Source organism: Cetorhinus maximus, chromosome 6, assembly GCF_964194155.1.
Source record: "Cetorhinus maximus chromosome 6, sCetMax3.hap1.1, whole genome shotgun sequence".
NCBI lineage: Eukaryota > Metazoa > Chordata > Chondrichthyes > Lamniformes > Cetorhinidae > Cetorhinus > Cetorhinus maximus.
Genome location: NC_135884.1, coordinates 9,586,774 through 9,612,511, shown reverse-complemented (window position 1 = coordinate 9,612,511; position 25,738 = coordinate 9,586,774). Strand labels below are relative to the sequence as shown.

The 25,738-nt window shown below is 44.1% G+C and overlaps 1 protein-coding gene across 4 annotated transcripts in view; it reads left to right on the top strand.

Moving 5' to 3' along the window:
• Positions 1-25,738, top strand: part of hemk1 (HemK methyltransferase family member 1) — a 118,207-nt gene that overhangs the window by 45,775 nt on the left and 46,694 nt on the right. For 3 of the 4 annotated variants that reach the window (XM_078543155.1, XM_078543154.1, XM_078543157.1), the window contains 2 exons: positions 14,897-15,061; positions 16,805-16,869. In XM_078543155.1, coding sequence (XP_078399281.1) covers positions 14,897-15,061; positions 16,805-16,869 — 230 coding nt within the window. The remainder of the gene's footprint in view (positions 1-14,896; positions 15,062-16,804; positions 16,870-25,738) is intronic. The other variant, XM_078543156.1, reaches the window with a different exon arrangement.

The following is a 25,738-nucleotide window of genomic DNA, read 5'->3' as shown; positions in this document are numbered from 1 at the left end:
AATATCTTTCAAGAAAACGTTGTTTTCCTTCAGCTTACGCACAGTTTCGAAATATTGCTTAATTTCAAAGAGCTGTCCACTGCAAACTGTCGGATGAGTCTGCATGCTGCTAGTCCTAATTTCTCTATCCCACGAGGTGTGTGAGGTAGACCTGGTGTTGATTCTTGGAATTGGGACAGCCTCTTTGGTCTACCACAAAGATGCCTTTCTGAACCTGACCAATTTCAAGGCCCCAGGGTCAGTTAACTATTGGCGGAGGTGCCAGTCTCTGCCAGATGTCAGTTTGGAGTGGGAGTGGAGTGGTATTAGTGCAAACTCTACTGCGTGTGAGTTTTTGTCTATATGTCCACCAGTGTACATGTAATTTTGCATTAGGGTAGAGCAGTGTAGTCCTTATGTTACTGAACTAGTAATCCCGAGAATAAGTTCAAATCCTGCCATGGCCGATTAAAAATTTGAATTCCATTATATAAAAATCTGGAAATTAAAAGTTGGTATCAGTAAAAGTGATCATCAAGTCGTTGGATTGTTTTTAAAAACACAACTGGTTCATTAATGTCTTTTAGGAAAAGAAACCTGCCACCCTTACCCAGTCTGGTCTATAGGTGACACAGTTGACTCTTAACTTCCACCTGAAGTGGCCTAGTAAGCCATTCTGTTGTATCAGGATGGGCAATAAATGCTATAGTTGTCAGCTACACCCCCGTCTCAAGAACAAATTTTTTAAAATTTATACCATGTATAATTTGGGCTTCATTTTTCTGGGCTTCGCGATGCCTCCAAAATTTCCAGTTGCTGGCAATAGCAATACTTTCAGAATCTGGTTACCTCCGGAACCCACCCCAAGGACTCTTCAACCAGTCCTCACAAATTCCCTAGACTATCCACCCAGAAATGTCAGACTCTTAAGACTGCTACCAGTGCTCCCATACCCTGTGATCCTCTCCGCGTGCTCTTTGAACCCAACCTTCCCCTCAGTACCTCCAGATCCCAGAACCCATCTCCAGTATTCTCAGATCCCAAGGTGCACCCCAAATTCTGATAAATGAGTTCCCCATATAAAAATACTTTACGTAACACTCTTGTTCCTGTACAGCCTCCAGCTCACCATAAGCATTGACATAAGGCATCAATATGTTAAATGGTTCGTGAACAGCACACACTCCCTATAAGCTTCATACTTAGTGGAACACTTTCTGTGCTTGTGCATGGGCATTCTTTGTGTGTGCATGCCCATAAATTTATGCTCATCCAAAACTTTGCTGTCCGTATCCTAACTTTCATCAAGCCCCATTTACCCATTGACCTACATTGGCTACTCGTAAAACAATGCCTCAATTTGAAAATTCTCATCCTGTATTTAAATCCCCCCATGATCTTGCGCCTCCCTGTCTCTGTAGTCTCCTCCACCCCGACAACCTTCCAAGGTCTCCATGCGCCTTCATTTCTGACCTCCTGAGCATCCATGATTTTAATTGCACCAGCATTATTTTCTGCTGCCTAGGCCCTAAGCTCTGGAATTCCCTCCCTAAGCCCTTCCGCCTCTACTTTGCTCTCCTGCTTCAAAACACTCTTTAAAACCTAGCTTTTTGACCAAGCTTTTAGTCATCGACCCTAATATCACCTAAGTGGCTCAGTGTCAAATTTTGTTTAATAACATTCCTGTGAAATGTCTTGGGATGTTTCTCTAACTTAAAGGCACTATATAAATTCAATTTGGTGTGTGTGCAAAATCATGTCTGGGTAATACTTGCAAAGCTCAAAGCCACCCACTTTGCAAAAGATGCAGAAGTTGCAGACCTGGAGTAAAAATAAATTTTATTGAAGCAGCTAATTTACTGTTCCAGGAACATTGAGGGTGTTAGATTTCTAATTATTTACTATGCAGCTGTGGTATATATTTACTTATCAAAGGAAATAAGTTTTTTGTTTATTTTTCAGAAACCAATCGCAAAGCACTTTTTAATTCAATTTTTGCAGAGATCTAGAAACTTATAATTAGAGCCCTCAGAAAAATCTTCCTGCCCTTTCTTCCACGCCAGTGAATATTGTGGCTTCAATTCGAGAAAAAATAATTTATATTTCTCATCAGCAAATAAGGAAAATAAATGAAATAATGGGCCACCGTTGCAATCAGTAAGATGCTGCGTGAAGGCCAACAGAGAGCCTTCCCTGGAGCATGATTTTAGCCCAGTGAGTTACTATTTCTGGCATTTGAAGACCATCTTTCCTGACCATTGTCCCTGGGAAGTATCCTCTTCTTGGGTGCACAGCTCAGGAAGAAGGCAGCAATAGGTTGCCTTTGCAATAGGTGCAGGCCCAACAAACAACTTAAGTGAGGTAGGAATAGGGTTACCAACTCTGGTTAGACATATTCCTGGCAGTTTCAATGTAAGACCTCCCGCCCACAAGTGCCCCACCCAGTAAACCAATCCTTTTCCCCTATCTCAAATGTTTTTATTCCTGATAAATGTAAGTGTTCAAAAAAAGGGGGGAAAATTGTCATTATTTTCAACGTCCCAGTTATTTTTCCCCAGGTGTTGGTTGCTGCAGAGTCCTGGGGCGGAACTTAATGCCCTTGTCCAAGGCACATTTGGAGGCGATGAGTGCATTTAGACGGGCTGGAGGGTGGTGGGTGGGGACCGGTTAATGGTAGCCCAGTAACATTACCACCCTTGTATTAAATGAGTGATTCATGCCTTCATGTTTAAATGTGTTTAAGTCTGTTCAAGTGAAACTTAGACAAGTAAAATAGGCTGCCATTCACAGAAGCTTTTGTATTCTTTTCTTCACTTATTTTGCAAACACGTTTCCCAAGTCATAAACCCATACTTGACTCCAAGCCAAGAGAGCTAGAGGCAACTAATATTGGCTCTGTAGCAGATGTACAAAAGCTGCTGATACTTGCTTCACCCTTTGCTTCACCTTGCCTCTACTTAGCACCTTACTCATGAGTAAGACTAAAAGCAAGAGTTCACGATGGGTGGAATCTTGTATTTTAGCCTGCAGCTTAAAGTTCAATTAATAAACACAGATCTCAATTACAAAACGCCTTAAGTGTAGAAAACTAGGCATGATATAGAGAACAAAAAAACACGCCAAGTTTCTGTCAAGGAGTAACTGAAGTCTTCATCAACGACAAAAGTTTTAAGGAGTCTTTTATTCATTTATTCCTGGGATTATGGGCATTACTAGCTAGGCTGACATTTATTATCCATCCCGAGTTGGGTGCCTTCTCAACCACTGTGGTGCACGTGGTGAAGGTAACCTCGCCCTTTGCTACCAGGTAGAGTTGAAGCACAACCTGGGTTGGCAAAGTCTCTGCTGCTCTTAAGACTTGGAAATTCTAACTGGTATAAGGAGTGCTTGTCTCACATCCACCATGATGCCGCTTAATGAATCAGAACTGGTAGCATGACAACTCCCCGTCCAGCTCCTCCTCTTCTGCAACCAAAATAAAATAAGTAGGCCTACTTTACTAATATGGAGTTGAGAGTCTTGTGTCACTTCAAGCACTTAACATATAACTGATTTGCATTTTATTTTTAATTCAGCGCCAAGGAAACACAGTAAACAGGAAGACTGCCTGCCCTTTTTTTGCACTCCCAGCACTTTCAGCCTCGTTGGGCAGAATTTTCCAGTGAGGTTTGAGATCCTGCTGTCAGGACCAAATGGGAGCCCCGAGCCTGAACCTGCGAAACCAGCGGGCACTCTTCCCAGAGGCGGCCTCCTAATTGTTCACCTCCAAGTTCACAGCAGGATCCCATTGCTGATGGCTCCATCAGCAGGCTGGCCCCTCCAGATCCTCAGCAGTCTCACTAGGAAAGCTGAGTGTTGCTGAGTCACTTCAGGATCAGCGAGGGCACCAAAAATTGGAGGCGCCCCCATTGGGCTACACATGAAACATCAAGTAACTGGCATCTACACCAGTAGGTGAATCAGCCTGCAGTGAAAACCCCCTTCACTGAAAACGTCTGGGACCTTCGATTGCAGCCTTAATTCAGCTCCCTCTTTGCGGAATGGAGCCTCTGACCACTGCAGGGAGGCCGCCTCTGTTGAGTTGGTGGCCTCCGCACGTTCAAAATGGCAGAGAGGCTACAAAATTGGGGCTTTAACAATTCTAACTGAATGCCTGCCTCTGTGGAGCTGACCCACTTCCTATTCCATCCCTGGGAAAGTTCCCCAGTGGCAAGAATGCATCAGGAAGCTGTCCCAATGCCAAGCCCGCCACCTCAAAGCCAGGCAAGTTCAGCCCCTTGTCCTTTTTGCATTGCAGTATTCTTTGTTGTCATTACTGCTAAATTAGCTTTTAACCTGCTAACTCGACTCTGCCTGAACAATGATTTGCCACAGAGAATTCCACACCACTAAGCACCCTGTATGAGAAGAGATTTTTTTGAGCCTCCTTTTCTACTTCTGTTAGAGAGAGGACCCTAACTCACCTAGGGCGGAATTTAACGCCGACGGGATTTTATGTTCCTGCCGAAGTCGATGGACTTCTGAACGGCTCGCCACATTTTACAGCCTCGCCCCTGCCACGACAGGGCTGTAAAATTCTGCCTCCGGTGTATTAGGCTGCAGGGTGACCAGGGATGGGAACTTAACATCCAGGGGTATTCAGTATTTAGGAAGGACAGACAAAAAGGAAAAGGCGGTGGAGTTGCATTGTTGGTTAAAGAGGAAATTAACGCAATAGTGAGGAAAGATATTAGCTCCGACGACGTGGAATCTGTATGGGTAGAGCTGAAAAACACTAAGAGGCAAAAAACGTTAGTGGGGGTTGTATATAGACCCCCCCAAACTGTAGTGGTGTTGTTGGGAATGGCATTAAACAGGAAATTAGAGACGCATGCAATAAAGGAACATCTGTAATTATGGGTGACTTTAATCCGCATATAGATTGGGCAAATCAAATTAGTAACAATACCATAGAGGAGGAATTCCTGGCGTGTATACGGGATGGTTTTCTGAACCAATACGTTGAGGAACCAACTAGAGAATAGGCCTCCTAGACTGGGTATTGTGTAATGAGAAAGGAATAATTGGCAATCTAAAACAAAAACAGAATAACCTGGAAAAACTCAGCAGGTCTGGCAGCATCGGCGGAGAAGAAAAGAGTTGACGTTTCGAGTCCTCATGACCCTTCAGCAGAACTGAGTATAGTTAGGAGAGGGGTGAAATATAAGCTGGTTTAAGGTGGTGGGGGCGGTGGGGGGAGAGAAGTTGGGGGCGGGTGTGGTTGTAGGGACAAGCAAGCAGTGATAGGAGCAGATAATCAAAAGATGTCACAGACAAAAGGAACAAAGGGGTGTTGAAGGTGGTGATATTATCTAAGAAAATGTGCTAATTAAGAATGGATGGCAGGACACTCAAGGTACAGCTCTAGTGGGGGTGGGGTGGAAAGGCTGACAAGGTATTACAGTTGTAGATTTAAAAATAATGGAAATAGGTGGGAAAAGAAAAATCTATATAAATTATTGAAAAAAACAAAAGGGAGGGGGAAGAAACGGGGTGGGGATGGGGGGAGGGAGTTTAAGATCTAAAGTTGTTGAATTCAATATTCAGCCCGGAAGGCTGTAAAGTGCCTAGTCGGAAGATGAGGTGCTGTTCCTCCAGTTTGCGTTGGGCTTCACTGGAATAATGCAGCAAGCCAAGGACAGACATGTGGGCAAGAGAGCAGGGTGGAGTGTTAAAATGGCAAGCGACAGGGAGGTTTGGGTCTTTCTTGCGGACAGACCGCAGGTGTTCTGCAAAGCGGTCGCCCAGTTTGCGTTTAGTCTGTCCAATGTAGAGAAGACCGCATTGGGAGCAACGAATGCAGTAGACTAAGTTAGGGGAAATGCAAGTGAAATGCTGCTTCACTTGAAAGAGTGTTTAGGCCCTTGGACGGTGAGGAGAGAGGAAGTGAAGGGGCAGGTGTTGCATCTTCTGCGTGGGCATGGTGGGGGTTGAGGAGTAGGGGGTGATGGAGGAGTGGACCAGGGTGTCCCGGAGGGAACGATCCCTACGGTATGCCGCCAGGGCGGGTGAAGGGAAGATGTGTTTGGTGGTGGCATCATGCTGGAGTTGGCGGAAATGGCGGAGGATGATCCTTTGAATGTGGAGGCTGGTGGGGTGATAAGTGAGGACAAGGGGGACCCTATCATGTTTCTGGGAAGGAGGAGAAGGCGTGAGGGAGGATGCGCGGGAGATGGGCCGGACACGGTTGAGGGTCCTGTCAACGACCGTGGGTGGAAAACCTCAGTTAAGGAAGAAGGAGGACATGTCAGAGGAACTGTTTTTGAAGGTAGCGTCATCAGAACAGATGCGACGGAGGCGAAGGAACTGAGAGAATGGGATGGAGTCCTTACAGGAAGCGGGGTGTGAGGAGCTGTAGTCGAGGTAGCTGTGGGAGTCGGTAGGTTTGTAATGGACATTGGTAGACAGTCTATCATCAGAAATTGAGACAGAGAGGTCAAGGAAGAGAAGGGAAGTGTCAGAGATGGACCATGTGAAAATGATGGAGGGGTGGAGATTGGAAGCAAAATTAATAAATTTTTCCAGGTCCAGACGAGAGCATGAAGCCACACCGAAGTAATCATCGATGTACCGGAGAAAGAGTTGTGGGAGGGGGCCGGAGTAGGACTGGAATAAGAAATGTTCCACATACCCCATAAAGAGACAGGCATAGCTGGGGCCCATGCGGGTACCCATAGCCACACGTTTTATTTGGAGGAAGTGAGAGGAATTAAAGGAGAAATTGTTCAGTGTGAGAACAAGTTCAGCCAGACGGAGGAGAGTAGTGGTGGATGGGGATTGTTCGGGCCTCTGTTCAAGGAAGAAGCTAAGGGCCCTCAGACCATCCCGGTGGGGGATGGAGGTGTAGAGGGATTGGACGTCCATGGTGAAGAGGAAGCGGTTGGGGCCAGGGAACTGGAAATTGTTGATGTGACGTAAAGTGTCAGAGGAATCACAGATGTAGGTGAGAAGGGACTGGACAAGGGGAGAGAGAAGGGAGTCAAGATAAAGAGAAATGAGTTCCGTGGGGCAGGAACAGGCTGACACGATCGGTCTGCCGGGACAGTTCTGTTTGTGGATTTTGGGTAGGAGGTAGAAGCGGGCCTTCCGAGGTTGGGCGACTATCAGGTTGGAAGCTGTGGGAGGAAGATCTCCAGAGGAGATGAGGTCAGTGACAGTCCTGGAAACAATGGCTTGATGTTCGGTGGTGGGGTCATGGTCTAGGGAGAGGTAGGAGGAAGTGTCTGCGAGTTGACGCTCAGCCTCCACGAGGTAGAGGTCAGTGCGCCAGACAACAACAGCACCACCCTTGTCAGCGGGCTTGATGACAATGTCGGGGTCGGACCTGAGAGAACGGAGTGCAGTAAGTTCAGAGAGAGACAGATTAGAATGGGTAAGAGGAGCAGAGAAATTGAGACAACTAATGTCACGCCGACAGTTCTCAATGAAAAGATCAAGAGAAGGTAAGAGTCCAGAGGGAGGGGTCCAGGTGGAGGGAGAATATTGGAGGTGGGTAAAAGGATCCATTGAACGGGGAGAGGACTCCTGCCCAAAGAAGTGAGCACGGAGACGAAGACGGCGGAAGAAGAGTTCAGCATCGTGCCGAGCCCAAAATTCATTTGTCTGTCCGCAAGAAAGACCCAAACCTCCCTATCGCTTGCCATTTTAACACTCCACCCTGCTCTCTTGCCCACATGTCTGTCCTTGGCTTGCTGCATTGTTCCAGTGAAGCCCAAGCAAACTGGAGGAACAGCACCTCATCTTCCGACTAGGCACTTTACAGCCTTCCAGGCTGAATATTGAATTCAAAAACTTTAGATCTTAAATTCCCTCCCCCCATCCCCACCCCGTTTCTTCCCCCTCCCTTTTGTTTTTTTCAATAATTTATATAGATTTTTCTTTTCCCACCTATTTCCATTATTTTTAAATCTACAACTGTAATACCTTGTCAGCCTTTCCACCCCACCCCCACTAGAGCTGTACCTTGAGTGTCCTGCCATCCATTCTTAATTAGCACATTTTCTTAGATAATATCACCACCTTCAACACCCCTTTGTTCCTTTTGTCTGTGACATCTTTTGATTATCTGCTCCTATCACTGCTTGCTTGTCCCTACAACCACACCCCCCCCAAACTTCTCTCCCCCCCCCCCCCCCCCGCCCTCACCACCTTAAACCAGCTTACATTTCACCCCTCTCCAGCTATACTCAGTTCTGCTGAAGGGTCATGAGGACTCGAAACGTCAATTCTTTTCTTCTCCGCCGATGCTGCCAGACCTGCTGAGTTTTTCCAGGTAATTCTGTTTTTGTTTTGGATTTCCAGCATCCGCGGTAGTTTTTTGTTTTTATAATTGGCAATCTAGTTGTGCGAAGCCCCTTGGGGATGAGCGACCATAATATGATAGAATACTTCATCAAAATGGAGAGTGATGTAGTTGATTCTGAGACTAGGGTCCTGAGTCTTAATAAAGGAAACTACGATGGTATGAGGTGTGAGTTGGCTAAGATGGATTCGGAAACATTACTTAAAGGGATGACAGTGGATAGGCAATGGCAAACATTCAAAGAGCACATGGGTGAACTGCAATAATTGTTTATTCCTGTCTGGCGCAAAAGTAAAATAGGAAAGGTGGCCAAACCATGGCTTACAAGGGAAATTAGAGATAGTATTAGATCCAAGGAAGAGGGGAACAAATTGGCCAGAAAAAATAACAGACCTGAGGATTGGGAGCAGTTTAGAATTCAGCAAAGGAGGACCAAGGGATTGATTAGGAAGGGGAAAATAGAGTATGAGAGTAAGCTTGCGGGGAACATAAAAACTGACTGTAAAAGTTTCTATAGGTATGTGAAGAGAAAAAGATTGATGAAGAAAAATGTAGGTCCCTTACAGTCAGAAACAGGGGAATTTATAATGGGGAACAAAGAAATGGCTGACCAATTAAATACATACTTTGGTTCTGTCTTCACAAAGGAGGACACAAATAAATGTTGGGGAACACAGGGTTTAGTGTGAGGGAGGAGCTGAAAGAAATCCGTATTAGTGGGGAAATAGTGTTGGAGAAATTGATGGGATAGAAGGCCGCTAAATCCCCAGGGCCTGATAATCTATATCCGAGAGTACTTATGGAAGTGGCCCTAGAAACAGTGGATGTATTGGTGGTCATCTTCCAAGATTCTATAGACTCTGGAACAGTTCCTACAGATTGGATGGTAGCTAATGTAACCCCACTATTTAAAAAGGGAGGTAGAGAGAAAACAGGGAATTGTAGACCAGTTAGCCTGAAGCCTTAGTCGGGAAAATTCTAGAGTCCATTATAAAAGATTTAATAGCTGAGCACTTGGAAAACAGTGGCAGAATCGGACAGAGTCAGCATGGATTAGCGAAATGGAAATCATGCTTGACAAATCTACTGGAATTTTTCGAGAATGTAACTAGTAGAGTTGATGAGGGGGAGCCAGTGGGTGTGGTTTATTTGGATTTTCAGAAGGCTTTCGACAAAGTCCCACATAAGAGGTTGGCATGTAAAATTAAAGCACATGGGATTGGGGGTAGTGTATTGACATGGATAGAAAACTGGTTGGCAGATAGGAAGCAATGAGTAGGAATAAACGGGTCTTTTTCCGAATGGCAGGCAGTGATTAGTAGGGTACCACAGGGATCGATGCTGGGATCCCAGTTATTCACAATATAAATGATTTGGATGAGGGAACTAAATGTAATATCTCCAAATTTGCAGATGACACAAAGCTGGGTGGGAGGGTGAGCTGTGAGGAGGATGCAGAGATGCTTCAGTATGATTTGGACAAGCTAAGTGAGTGGGCAAGTGCATGGCAGATGCATTATAATGTGGATAAATGTGAGGTTATCCACTTTGGTAGCAAAAACATGAAGGCAGATTATTATCTGAATGGCTATAAATTGAGAGAGGGGAATGTGCGACGAGACTTGGGTGTCCTCGTACACCAGCCGTTGAAGGTAAGCATGTAGATGCAGCAGGCGGTAACGAAGGCTAATGGTATGTTGGCCTTCATAGCGAGAGATTCGAGTACAGGAGCAGGGTGTCTTGCTGCAATTGTACAGGGCCTTGGTGAGACCACATCTGGAATATTGTGTGCAGTTTTGTTCTCTTTATCTGAGAAAGGATGTTCTTGCTATAGAAGGAGTGCAGCGAAGGTTTACCAGACTGATTCCTGGGATGACGGGATGGACATATGAGGAAAGATTGAGTTGGTTAGGATTATATTCGCTGGAGTTCAGAAGAATGAGGGGGGATCTCATAGAAACCTATAAAATTCTAACAGGACTAGATAGGGTAGATGCAGGAAAGATGTTCCCAATGGTGGGGGAGTCCAGAACCAGGGGTCACAGTCTGAGGATACGGGGTAGATCATTTAGGACTGAGATGAGGAGAAATTTCTTCACCCAGAGAGTGGTGAGCCTGTGGAATTTGCTACCACAGAAAGTAGTTGAGGCCAAAACATTGTCTATTTTCAAGAAGGAGTTAGATATAGCTCTTGGGGCGAAAGGGGTCAAAGGATATGGGGAGAAAGCAGGAGCAGGCTATTGAGTTGTAAGATCAGCCATGATCATGATGAATGGCAGAGCAGGCTCAAAGGGCCGAATGGCCTACTCCTGCTCCTATTTTCTATGTTTCTATGTATTAAGCATTTGCGTTTATAACACTGCAATCATTGCCAAAAAAAACTGGTCAGCCTGGCTGGCACTCTACCCGATGGACACTTGTGTTTTATTTTTCTCTCGCATGTCCAAAACCAGCTTTTCTTTGAGTTGGAGCCAGTTGTAGAACATGTGCTGGACTACTGGCCCTTGTCTCTCATGTAGTGGCCAAAACAGATCCCTGCAGCACCTCAAAGAGAGTACTTCATAGATTTTTTTTAAAGTCTATTTTTCTAAACCTGTTTAAACCTTTGAAGTGTTTGACCGAATCTTGCATATTGTGTGTTCTGATTGTATGCCAAAATATATTTCATTTGGAGATATTGACCTGGATTCCCTTGAAGCTATTCCCACTCTGCCACCATAAGATTGGAAAATAGCAGGCCAGTATATTTTCTCCTCCTGAGTTTCAATGGGGAGCAGGAGCAAACAAATGTGGAGGAAGAATAGATCGGAATTGTCCTTCAAGCCACCGCCCCCTCCCCCACCACCCCGACCCTTTGAATGTAAGCAACACAATGTATATAACTCCTGAAATGAAAGAAAATTGTATAATATTTAAAGGGTATTAAAGAAAGGGTATTAATTAGATGTTTTGTGAAAACAGCTGCTTACCAATTCAGAAACAGTCTGTCCAGGGTAATGCCGGAGCATGCCATACTTGTTTTTAATTTTGTGTGGCAATTGCCACCCATACTTCAGGTGGTAGACAATCATTAGCCAATAATGATGAGGTGTCAAAAAAACTTGGCGGTAGCACCACAAATGCATTGCAGCAGCCAGCTCTCTAACCTTCTGTGACTGTCTTATCCCCCCTTGCAGTGGTTTTGAAAGGACTTACTTTGGTTATGAGATTGTCTTAGGTCATTTAAATCAGATTAAAATCAAACGAGGAGTTTGGAAAATCAGTATTGGGGATTGCTCCGGTAACTCACTGTCATATAACTCCCAGACCTGTGCTGAGTTAGTGTCAGATATGGCTTAATGGGCACTCTCATCTCTGAGTCACAGGGAAGTGGGTTCGAGTCCCACTCCAGCGACTTAAGCACCTAACATGGGCTAACAATACTGAGGACATGCTGCACTGTCAGATGTGCCCTCTTGCAACGAGATGTTGAACTGTCCTCTCAGGTCGACGTAAATGGCAATATTCAAAGAAGAGCAGGGTAGTTCTCCAGTTTTCTGGCCAATACTTATCCTTCAGTCAACATCAGAAAAGCTGATTACCTGGTCATTTACCTCAATGCTGTTTGTGTACAAATTACAGCTGCATTTCCTGAGATTACAACAGTGACTACACTTTAAAAAAGTACTTAATTGGTTTTAAAATGTTATGGGGTGCCTTGGAGTTCTGACAGGTGCTTTATGAATGAAAACTCGTTCTTATCCCAGTAAGAGTACTATAATGACCCTCCTCTGGAGGAAGAATTAATTAGCCAGTGTTTCTACCCCTTATCACTGTTTAATAGCTTGTGTTATGATTCACTGCCTGGTGAAATAGTCTATCAATATTCACTCTAGAAAGGCATGGCTGGACAGTCTTAAATGCCATTGGCAAGGAGACGACTGCATTGCAGGACCCTCCATGCTGTGCCATTATGCAGATATGGCCTTTGCCATCCCCAATTTTTATACTAGTGGCAGCTCTATATTTATTCAAACCAGAATATCAGGCAAAAGAATTTAACAAAAATGTTCAAACCCTTAGACAGAAGCTGAGCAGTGCTTTGTAATCTATCTGGGTTTTTGGTTATCATCTGTGAGTATGGGTGCAATTTAATGCTCCCCACAGGCAGCCGGCTGGGAGGCTGACAGGGTGGGGGAATGTGGGTGCCATATAATGGGGTGGAAAGATTCAGGTTGGAGAGCCTTCCTGATATCGCCCAACTAAGCCCAGGGTGTGAAGCGTGGAGAACAGCCTTCCTGCCTGGAGACCAATTGAGATCAACTAGAGGCCATTTAAGGGCCTCATCCCACTACCACTAGTATTTGGGCGAAGTGCCAGCTAAGCCCTGGTGGACATGCCAGGTGAGGGGACTCCCCTCTTCTCAGGCATCCTATGCCCAATGGAGATAACTGCAGGCGGCAAGGGAGGGACCCGGAGAAAGACACACTGCTGCCTTTTACTCCACCCAGCCCCTCCCCATGCCTCCCCCTTGCTTAGGTCTCCCGGACTGGCCCCAGTGAAACTTCCCCACTCACCTGAACTCTGGGACACGAGCGATGATCTTCATTGTCGGGCCACCTGCAGTGGCCTCCACTCCCAGTGGCGCAGCCTGTATTGGAGAACTGCTGGCCTCTGATTGGCCGGTATTGCTCAGAGACGGGACATCCCTTCAGGAGAAAATCCAGTAGGAAATTGACCCTAGTTGAGCCAGGAACTCAGAAGGCATCCAGCGGGCTGACTAATTGGGACTTAATCCCAACAAGGCCACAGCAGGGATGCCACCTGCTCTCCAGCCTGTGGACGGGCTCACCAACACCAGCATTAAATTCCGCCCTATAAGTGTGGCGTCACAACTTGTGTAGTTCAGTATACTATACAGTATATTGTAGTCTGAATTGGTGAGAGTTCTGGAGAACAGTTTCTGCAGTCGACCAGCGAGGCACACACTAGAACAAAAACTAAGATAAATAAAGAGTTCAGCAAAGTACTGATACTTTTTTTTTTTTTTTTTTTGTAAAAATATACTTTATTCATAAAAAATCTTCAATCACATTCAAAACCATTTCAAAAACAACATTACAAGGGTACAATCCAGGTTAAACTTTTACAAAATGTATCACCAGGTGCATCAGTACAAACAATATTACAGTCATTTACAGCCTTTCATTTTGATCTGTACAGCCAAAGTACTGATACTTTCCATGGCTGAGTACCACATCGAGCATTTTCTCACTGCTACCGAGAGGGTATTCCTTCCACAAAGGCATTGTCCATTACATTACAGTCATGGTGTTGCCTGATTGTTACAGCGAGGGGTCTGAGAACTGAATAAGACCTAATGAGGCACTGATGAGGTGACTTTTTTTTTCATTCTTTGATGGTATGTGAGCATCACTGGCAAGGCCAGCATTTATTTCCCATCGCTAATTGTCCTTAAGAAGCTAATGAGCTTCCTTCTTGAACCGCTGTGATATGCCTGGTGAAGGTACTGCCACTGTGCTATCAGATAGGAAGATCCAGGATTTTGACTGAGCAACAATGAAAGAACAGTGATATAAGTCAGGGTGGTGTGCAACTTGGAGGGGAAATTTGAGGTGGGAATTTCCCATCCACCTGCTGCCCTTGTCCTTCGAAGTGGTAGAGGTTGCAAGTTCAGAAGGTTTTTTTCAAAGAAGGCGTGGCAAATTACTGCAGTGCATCTTGTAGATGGTACGCACGGCAGATATGATGTGCCTGTAGTGGAGGGAATTAATGTTTAAGGTGGTGGATGGGATGCCAATCAAATGGGCTGCTTCATCCTAAGTGTGTCGAACATCTTGGCTTTTGTTGGAGCTGCATCCATCAAGGCTGGAGGGTGGGTATTCCCTCACACTCCTAGCTTGTGCCTTTTAGATGGGGGACAGACGTTGGGGAGTGAGGAGGTGATTCACTTGCTGCAGAATTCCCAGCCTCTGATCTGTTCTTGTAGCAACAGTATTTATGTGGCTGGTCCAGTAAGACTTCTGATCAATGGCCACCCTAGGACGTTGATGGTGAGAGATTTAGTGATGGTGATGACATTGAATGTCATGGGAAGTGGTTACTTTCCCCTGTTGAAGATGGCCATTGCCCGGCACTTGTGTGATGTGTATGTTACTTGTCACTTATCAGCAAAATCTGAATGTTGTCCAGACCTCGCTACATGGGCTGCTTCGTTATTCATGGCGCATGGAACTGAACATTGTGCAAGCATCAATAAATATTCCCACTTCTGACCTTAAGATGGAGGGAAGGTCATTGATGAAATAGCTGAAGATGTTGGGCCTAGGACACTTCCCTGAAGAACTGCTGCAGCAATGTCCTGGGTTGAGATGATTGGCCTCCAACAGACAAAACCATCTTCCTTTATGCTGGGTATGACTCCAACCAGTGGACAGCTTCCCCCTGATTCTGATCAATTTTATGAAATCTATAATCAGATGGCACAGAAAATCTGTATATGTAGCAGTCAGTACAAAATAAATGACAGTTATTTTATGTTGATTTCCTGTGTTTTTTTATTTTCATTTTAATTAGGAGTTAGTCAATCTTGTGCTGTCAGAACTCACCGAAGAAGACGCTTTATTTTCTGTTGAAAAGGTGCATTGGCAGAACTCCCAACAGGCTGCTGGCCCTCTGTTCCTGGAAATTGGGTGTGGATCTGGTGTCATAGTTCTGAGCTTGCTGCATTTCTTCAAACAAGTGAGTATTGGCAATTTTTTTCATTAATGCCCTTTTTTTAATTAGTAATATATTTGAACAGGAAGTTTGCCATCAAAATGTTAAGTCATTCCAATTAATTTTAATGCTTTCTTGTTGTTTTCTGTTGATTTATTTGAAAGCTGTGTTGGCACAGGCCCGCCGAATTCTTTTGAAGCTCTGGAGGAAAATGATATTCAATTTCTTTTTAAACTTGTGCTACCTCATGTTTTTGTTATGCGACATCTCGTTCTTAATGATCAATCTAAGCCAAAACAATCAAACTCAATAATTCTGAAAACTTCATATCTAATTCATTCATTTATGAACTCATAACATCTGACTAAAAAATATTAACATTGGTAGGCCTGAAAAACATTTTCTCCTCCACGTACTTCTCTATTTTCACGTCCTTTCCTATGGCCAGAATTTTATGCCCTGGCAGGCGGAGGAGGACGTAAATTGGGCAGAATCGAAGGGGCCACCATGCCTGTTGCCTACCCGCCTCCGCTGGAATTTTACCAGTAGTAGGGGGAGGTGTTGGGTGGCCTGTTCACTCATGAGCCAATTGAGGCCCTTAAGTGTCCAATTAGTGACTACTTCAGGGCCTCTTGCTGCCGCCTCTGGTATTTTACCAGCAGCGAAGTGGGCGCACTCCATGTGGCAAGGTGTTGGGCATATTCAGACCTCCCAGCCATAGGCTCGAGTGTTTGTTTCGGGTGGGTTGTTGTCCCTCCTGTTCGGAAACCCTCTGCGGAAAGGGTTGCCCCCCCCACCCCACTCCCCTCTTGATCACCCTCTCCATTGCTGTCCTCGCTCTTCCCGCTCCATCCTTTGCCAGGGCCTGACTGACTGGCCCTGGCTAGCCCACCTCATTTATCTCCTTCTCTGCCCCCATCGTTGGTCCTGAGACTGGCGCAGTTGGCTGTCTGTTTGGCTGGCAACCTTTGGAGACGGGATATCCTCCTCCAGGAAGGAGGAAGCCATAACCTTAAGCACCTATCGGCCTGGCAACCATAAAATCCGGTTGTGGCTTCCAGGGCCAGTGGAGGGATATTCTTATACCCGACTTTCCAACCACTGCCTCCTCATTAAATCCCGATTTTCTCGTTTTTTTCTCTTCTGTTTCTGCCTTACACCTTTTTCCCCTTGTTTCCCTCTCATCATTTCGATCTCTGTATTTCTTCCGTGACCTTTCATACTGTCTCTGCTCTCCCCTTCTGTGCCTCTCTATCTCTTGCCTTCTGTAATCTTCCTTTGCCCCTTTCTCACTACCTTCCCTTCTCCCTTCCCGTCTCACTTTCCTCATCTTCTCTCTTACACTCATTCTTCCCCTATCCCTCATCTGGGCATCCGAAATAAAAACAGAAAATGCTGGAAACGCTCAGCAAATCTGGCAGCATCTGTGGCAAGAGAAAAAGAGTTATCGTTTCAGGTCAATGACCTTTCTGTTTCTCTCTCTGCAGATGCTGTCAGACCTGCTGAGTGTTTCCAGCATTTTCTGTTTTTTATCTCCCATCCTCTTGTTATTTTCCTTCTGCTTCTTTCTTCTCATTCTATCTGTTAAACAATATGCACATCTGGCCTTTATAGTGAAACTATTTCCTCATGTAACAATTTAATTTGCTTTTCCGAATTCTGCCATTTATTGTCAACATAAGCCTATCGTACTGCTACCCTATCCCATTCTTCTGAATTGTCATGTCACTTCATTACTTTTCTTGATTGAATTGTTTTATTTTGCAGAGTCGTGCTGTGGCAGTGGATAAAAGCCCAGAAGCTGTGGACCTCACTAGACAAAATGCTGAGAGGTAATGAAAAGGCCCCTTGGATCTTATAATATTGAAGTGCTGTTCATAAATTATTTCTAAAGTGTGTGAACAATATATCATTAAATTATACATAATATACATATTAATGTAAAATATATGTATTGCTGATTATGCACTGAGCAATAGCTTCTAGTGACCAAATGTTGAGCATCACTTGACAAAGCTCAGTGACTACATGATGAGATGTTAAACCAAACTCCATCTGCTCTCTCAGATGGACATTAATGATCTCACGGCACTATTTGAAGAAAAGCAGGGGAGTTCTTGGCCTGGCAAACATTTATCCCTCAACCAATGTTCTGTGTAAGTTGAAAATGTTCCCAGCAACCCAAAAGTCCCAGCACAAGCCATGTACAAATTGGCCCCTTTAAGTTTCCTGGATTATGCAACTAGCAATAAAAGATTTAAAAGGGGCCGTATAGTTAAATACATCACCTACACACTCCAAATAAATATTAGAGAGAACAGTGCCTGCTATCAACATCATTAAATCAGATTGCCTGGACATTTATCTCACTATTGCTTGCGGCCAGGGCCAGGGAGAGAAATCATGAGCGCTGGTGCTTTTCCTGTTTCCGGGCCTCTTATTCCACTCCACCGCCCCTTCGATCATGCATGATTTTTTTTTCCCCTTTCTAGCTTCACCAATCAATTCACCAAACAATCACAGAAAGGTTCTAGTAAAATGATAATACCCATTGTTGCCATCTGGTTACAAATATCATCAGATTATAGATGCGGCGTAGGTCATTAATATTAAGAGCGGCAACGATGCTAGATAGGTGATCGCCTATTAAACAAACCAGAGAGTACAAATTTGACTTTAACAGCATCATGCAATATTATTAATTTGACAGGAAGATATCCCATTGGTTATTTATAACACTGTGCAGGCGATAGCACTGATTTTGATGACTGCCTCAGCATGTTCTGCATGTTGCACCATATGGACACGGTGACAGTAAATTCATATTTGGGAGGAAAATTAATTCTTGCAAACCAGATAAACTGCACCAGCTCCTTCCCATGCTGTAGAAGAACTAAAAGACTATCTCCTGCCTGGGTGCATGATATAATTCAATATAATTATTTCATACAAGGGATGTAATTGAATTCTATTTTATCAGTAATCTCACAGGGTAGAAAGATCAAATGACTCCTGAACAACAAAGTGGAATGATTGAACAACATAGGCCTTCACTGTCAGTGAGAAGAGTTAGAGCCCTCAGTTGTCTGTGTGCAACACAACTTAAAGAGGCCAGAGCACAAGACCGAATGGTTCACAATTGCATCTGTGTTTTCCTGATCAGCAAGTCTGATGATTCTGCTGATTGCTGCTTCTCACTAGAACATATTTTCCATATCCAATATGCAGCACAACTTTGTCAATATATTTAAATAACTCAAAAAACTCATAAAAGCACCAAGATAGAGTGGAATAGTAGGTAAGAGGACAATATTGGAAGGACAATGGAAAAGACTCTTGAGAATCATGTGCAATGTAAAAAAGGTTACTGATTCAACATGAGCCCGTTACACACTCCTGTCCTAGCAATTTCACCCTGCAAAGTCTGCTCAGTAAACTTCCATTAGCAACAAAATAAACAGAACTCTAGCTATGATTCCATCCACTATTCGCAAGATATTTATGGATGACAAAGGCCACCTAGCCCAGCTCATCTCATCAATCCAAATAACTTATGAATATATGTATTAGGAGCAAGAGTAAGCCAGTCAGCCCCTCAAGCCTGTTCTGCCATTTGATAACATTGGCATCATTAGACTAGTGACTACAACAACTCAAAAGTACTTAATTGGCTGAAAGCAATTTGGAATATTGTGAAAGTTGATCTATAAATGTAGGTTTTGTGTTTCTTTTATTACAACTGCATGCAGTAGGCAGAGTGACAGCAACAGTGGTGAAATTGGCAGCTCAATGTTGATTCTCTAAGGTTAATTAATCACCGAGCAATCAAGTGATGTTAGGAAAGTAGTTACAAAAAAATCACTACAAATTTACAAAGCAGTTGGACTCTGTAGCTAATATAACCTTATTATTCTGACTTCTCTGCCACCAATCCACAATATACCACAAATAGCAACTGCCCCTTTTATACTAATTACACTATCCCCAAGATTTGTCAGTCAGACATGTACCAGCAGCTCAGGAAAATGTACATTGAATTGTTGACCTGAATTTACTTGCCACTTGCCAGCCCAAGCCTGTATATTGTCCAGATCTTGCTGCATTTGGACATACACTTCTTCAGTATCTGAGAGTTGTGAATGGTGCCGAACATTGCGCAATCATCAGTGAGCATCCCCACTTCTGACCTTATGATGGAAGGAAGGTCATTGATGAAGCAGCTGAAGATAGGGCCTAGGACACTAACCTGAGGAACTCCTGCAGCGATGTCCTGGAACTGAGATGATTGACCTCCAACAACCACAATCATCATCCTTTGTGCTAGATATGATTCCAACCAGCGGACAGTTTTCCTCCTGATTCCCATTAACTCCAGTTTTGCTAGGGCTCCTTGATGCCACACTCAGTCAAATGCTGCCTTGATGTCAAGGGCATTCGTCTTACCTCACCTCTAGAGTTCAGCTCTTTTGTCCATGTTTGAACCAAGGCTGTAATGATGTCAGAAGCTGAGTGACCCTGGTGGAACCCAAACTGGGAATCAGCGAGCAGGTTATTGCTAAGCAAGTGCCGCTTGACACCACTGTTGATGATCCCTTCCATCACTTTACTGATGATGAAGAGTAGACGGTTGAGGCAGTAATTGGCTGGGCTGTATTTGTCCTGTTTTTTGTGTACAGGACATAACTGGGCAATTTTTCACATTGCCGGGTAGATACCAGTGTTGTAGCTGTACTAGAACAGCTTGATTAGGGGCGCGGCAAGTTCTGGAGTACAATCTTCAGTACTATTGTCAGAATGTTGTCAGGGCCCATAACCTTTGTACTAACCAGGGCCTTCAGCCGTTTCTTGATATCACGTGGAGTGAATCGAATTGGCTGAAGACTGGCATCTGTGATGGTGGGAATCTCTGGATGAGGTCAACATGGATCATCCACTCGGCACTTCTGGCTGAAGATTGTTGCGAATGTTTCAACCTTATCTTTTGCACTGATGTGCTGTGCTCCTCCATCATTGGGGATGGAGATATATGTGGAGTCTCCTCCTCTAGTGAGTTTAATTGTCCACCACCATTCACGACAGGATGTGGCAGGACTGCAGAGCATAGATCTGATCTGTTGCTTATGCAAATGCTTAGCTCTATCACTTGCTGCTTATGCTGTTTGGCACGCAAGTAGTCCTGTGTTGTAGCTTCACCAGGTTGACACCTGTTATACTAGAGGGATAGTCAGCTGAGTCAGTTGCAGACAGGATTCTGCTCCATCTTGAGTCTTATCCTAGGAAGGGTAGTGCCTTCAATAGAGAAAAGAGAAATCCTGGCTGGATGGGAATCCGACCTGTGTGTTTGAGAGTATTATATCTTGGTATCATATGGAGGATGTGCGAAAGGTGGAGCTGAATTTTCTTGGCCCATTGGAGATGGGCTGGGTAGTGGAAGGGCTGGCAATATGGCACGAGGAAGGCCTCGGGAGGGGAACCCAATGTCCTCCTGCTGCCATGGCATATTACCAGCGGAGGGAACCTTAGTAATGCGGCCACCCACCGGGCAGCCACTTAATGGTCAAATTAAGGGACACTACCTGCCCCGGGGGTATTTTGCCCGCAATGGGAGCGCCCATCGCTATGTGGGGAGACTACCCAGTAAACCTGTAGCAGCTTCCCGGCAGGTTCCCGGGGAGGGGGTCCTCCTTAATGGCCATTCTATGGCCCATGGGGAAGTTCTCCAGTGGCAGTGGCTGGCCCCGCACCCACGGGAGCACCACTTAACTGCTGCTGAGCTACCATCCCTCAGATTGGACGGCAGCCCCGGCGACTTATAAAGTGGCTACCTCCAGCAAAATGCCGCCCCAGGGTTCTACAATCCACTGGAGTCGGGTTGGCTCCCTCTGGAGGACTTCCAGCCCCTCAGAAAAATTCTGCCCGTGATTTCTGCAATGAGTGAGGCAGGCTGAAGGTTATTGACTGTGAGAGATGGATCGTGAGTATTTTAGTTAAAAGCTGCTACATTAATTCGTAATAAGAAGACTGTTTTAAGTGTAGATGGTTTGTTGATGGGCAAGAATTAAGCAGAACTGAATGTTTGTATTATAAACAAGTTTTGCTGAAAAAAATAGACATGCAGGCTAAGCTTTTTGTCTTGCATTCATCAGGACTTATCACAAGATTACCAACAGTAAAGGGAAAAACAATTTATACTGCATGAAAAGAGAGTGCTGAGCAGTTGGCAAGTAGACTCTGATTGGTAGAGGCATTTCCATGGAGAATGCAGCAGGGAATGGTTAACTTTCAAGCTATTGTTCAAATTCAAACCAGACAGGTCAACTGTGATTGGCCAAGGCATTGCCATGGGGAATAAACCAGGGAATGGCTGTCTCCCAAGCTTTTGTTTTTCAAATTTTTGAATTTGAGCAATAGCTTGCCAATTAACTGTTCCCTGCTGCATTCTCCATGACAACGCCTTTACCAATCAGATGACCACCTGCCAACCAATCAGCACTCCCTTCTCATGCAGTGTAAATTATTGTTTCCTTTCCTGTTGGTAATCTTGCAATCTGTCCTGATGAGTGCAAGATGAGAAGCGTAGGCAGCAAGTCTCTTTCTTCAGCAATGCTCAAGCTCTGTACTACTAAATGACTATTTATAAACAGGTTCTTATTAATATAGGTGGGCAGTATGTGACTTATAACTTACTATGAATTAAAGCTTTTTGGTAAAATCTTTTATCTTTGCAATTATGTGATCATTTTAACCATGTGCGGATGAGCCCAGATAACTTAAATGTGCATGGCCTGAATTTTCGGCATGGTGGGCAGGCGTGAACGATGGGCCCGGGAGTGGTCGGGAAACAGACCACCAACTGTGATCGGTCCCTGACTACAATTTCACACTGCCATGAAACATGTGCTGAAAAGCTCAGCGCTGCCGGGGTGGGGATGGGAGGAGGGCGGCTGACGACGTTTCCGTGGTCGAGCACTGAGAGAAAGCTCTCTGAAGGCAGAGAGCTGCCTCAGGGAACTGCAGACCCGAAAGCCATAAAATAAAGTTTTGAAAATCAGGAAAAAATGTCCAAGCATCACAATCAGGCACCTGAACATAGCAATAATAAAAATGCTGTCCATAGATTTTTATTTTTATTTTATTTAATAACAGTAACCTCATCCCACCCTTGGATGAGGTTTCATAAGAAATGCAAAGCCCACCTGGCTGATTTGCCCATCCCCCAACCGTAAGGTTGGACAGATCGTGAAAAATCAGATTCAATTACACCGTTAATGGGTTTAATTGCCCTCTTAATTGTTGGCGGGCGCACTTCTGACTTTTGCCCACCGAGCGAAATATCACACAAGCACAGGATGACATTGGGACACTCACCTGACGTCTTCTCACGTGATTTTACACCCGATCAGGCTGGGCGTGCACCCACCCACGGGATGTAGAATTCTGCCCCATGCAAATCAGATTCCAAGTATTTTTTTGTTTAATTTGTTTCCATTCCAAATTTCCCAGCCAGCAGCAAAGAGAAATCTCTTCACCGTACAAGCAACTGCTTGTTGTGGAAATATCAGATTGCACAATTGTGTCTTTGTTAATTTACTGTTGAGACCTATTTTGGGACTGCAAAATCTGATCTCAGGTGACATTCAATATTCAGCCCTGTTGCTGCTGTTCGGAGGTTTCTGGAAAGCAAGAATATCTCCATTCTTAGACACAGCAGTGGAGGTGCTTATGGAGCAGGTGAGGGTACTCTCAAAAGGTAGGCAAGTGCCCAAGAAGACGCTGCAGCTGGCCTGCAGGGAGATGACAGACAATGGGATCTGTACTAAAGGACAGAGTAGAACATCAGGAAACAAAATATAATAATGAACAGTCAGCATTATTCCAAAAGAGAAAGTCTTGGTTAATTTTTTTGAAGAGCTAAGAGAGAGAGTAGTCAAGGGTAATGCAGTAAATGTAATTTATCTAGATTTTCAAAAGGCCTTCAATAAGATATCACAGACTAATAAATAAAGTCAAAGAAGGTAGAGTCAGGAATAAGTAGCAAAAAGGATTGCTAGCTGGCTTCAAGACAAAAGACAGAGAGTAGGGATAAAGGGTAAGTTAAAGTGGGATGTGGTGTTCCACAAGGATCAGTGCTGGGACTGCAGTTTTGTTGCGGTTTAAATGAACAATTTAGATTTTGGAATCAGAAGCACAATTTCTAAATTTGCACATCACACCAAATTTGTGGGATAGTTAATACTGGAACGAATTACATAAAGATATCAACAAACAGGCAGAATGGCAGATGATTGGCAAATAAAGAAGTTGCATATTACTTACAAAATAAGAATCTAAATGGGGTGATAACAAAGAAAAAACAAACCTATCACTAGGGTTTATTTCTGGAGGGAAAAAGTTAAAAAGCAAAGAAATTATGCTAAACTTTTATCAAACCTTGGTTAGACCACATCTGGAGTACTACCTACAATTCTGGTCACCATAATATGTAAAAGATACAGAGGCACTGGAGAGGGTGCAAAAATGATCACAATAATGACACCAGAAATGCAGATGTACACCTATCAGGAAAGGATGACCAAGCTGGGTCTCTTTATTCTTGAAGAGAGAAAGCTGAGGGTGACCTAGGGCAGGATTTTTCAGTTGTCGTGCAGGGGCGGGCCCAACACGCCGACGTGTAAAACGACACGCGATGACATCAGGCATGCGTCCCGACGTCATCGCACTGCGTTGCAATGTTTTGTTCAGCGTGCGTGCACCGGAGTCGGCTGCACGCCTGCCGATATGTAAATGGCTTATTGGGGTCATTAAGGAAGTAATTAACGTAATTGTTAACACTACCTGCCCAACCTTAAGGTTGGCGGACAGGCGAAAAGGCCAAGTGGCCTTCATGTTTTTTTAGGGAATCTCATCCACAAGTGGGATGAGGTTCCCTGAAGCTTTTATTAATTAAATAAATATTTTTTCCGAAATATCAAAACATGTCCCATCTCATGTGAGGACACGTTTAATTAAATTTTTACTCCCATTTATTTAATTAGTTCAAAAGCCCTTCAATCTCCCTGAGGCAGCTCTGTGCGTCAGGGAGATTGAAGCGCTCTTTCGCACGCGTGCCCAAAAGAGTGCTGGCATCAACTCTCTCTCCTCCCCCGCCCACAAGCGCTACGGCTCACGTCTTACGCTGGGTGGGCCTCAATTGGCCCGCCCACGTAAAATGGTGGCGCAGAGCCAATCGCAGGCGGGCCCGCCAACCGAAAAATTCTGGCCCTAGTGTAAGTCTTTAAAATTATGAAAGGTTTTGGTAGACTAGGCACAGAGAGAATGTTCCCACTTGTGGGGAAAAGCAAAACTAGAGGCCATCAATATAAGATAATCACCAAGAAACCCAACAGGAAATTCAGAGGAAATTCTTTACCCCGGGAGCAGTGAGAATGTGGAACTCAGTACCACAGGGAGTGGTTGAAACGAATAGTATAAATGCATTTAACAGAGACTGGATAAGCATATGAGGGAGAAGGAAATAGATATTATGCTGATAGAGTTAGATGAGAAAAGGTGGAAGGAGGCTTAAATGGAGCATATATGCCAAAAAGAATTGGCTGGAATGAATGACCTGTTTCTGTGCTGTAAATCCAAAGTAATGTAACTTGTGGCGTTATCCTTAGGTCATGGGGCTCAGTGTTGTGAGTGCTTCGATACTGACCTGAGCAACAAGGAACAGAAGTAGATCTTTCAACCCCTCAAACTTGTTCTGCCACGCAGTTAGATCATGCATGATCTGATCACCTCTCCCAATTGCTACTTCTTTAGCTCAGTGTCAGTTTTTGTCTGATTATGCTTCTGTGAAGTACCATGGGGCATTTTTCAATGCTGAAGTGGCTTAGTAAGTGCAAGCTGTTTTTGTAATATCACTTTTACTGAGCGCTGCTCAACTTATTTGTTGAATGTTAAATAAATTTGTCAATTCATGTATAACCTAAGTTAGACACAATGTATATTTTTCAATCTTTGTTGTTGAGATGAGTCAGTAGTGGCACATGATATATTCCAGTAAGTACTCACTGTTCAACCCCTGGGTCTTGATACATTTATTTATGGGAATGCTCAGTGATGTTGAAGTTTAGGAAAACCCTCGGATCAAAATCCCAAATCATAGCAACGCGCTCTCTCAACAAGAGAATTTCATTTGGTAGTGGTGCCTTTGACTTCAGGCGACAAGTTTAGCATTTGAATTTCTCGCTTGGGTGAATAATTTAATCTTCCCATTCCACTGGGAAATTGTGAATGGCAGATACAACAGTTCTGCAAATTACTTGGAACCTGATCACTGTTTATTTTGGTGACTCTCGATGGCAGGGGAAGCAATAATGAAATTGCAAAGATAAAAGATTGGCCAAAAACCTAAATCACATCCTGAACACCTTAAAGCACAGCCTGGGAATAATCTGTCAATTCTTGAGCCAACCTTTGTCCAAGATATTAGAGATGCCTGATTATGTTCGTTGATGTGAAGCTATTTTTCTCACTGTTCATTGCAGTTTTAAGGAAACATTCAATAAGCTGAAAAAATAAAAATTTCCTTTTCTACATTTTCTATCCATTCAAAAGGCAAGCCCCTTTCAAATTGAGCTTGTCAAATTGTCTTATTGCCTTAACTTGTCTTGAGCCATCGATAAAGTTCAGCTTTCCTTCTGTCAAATGAATATA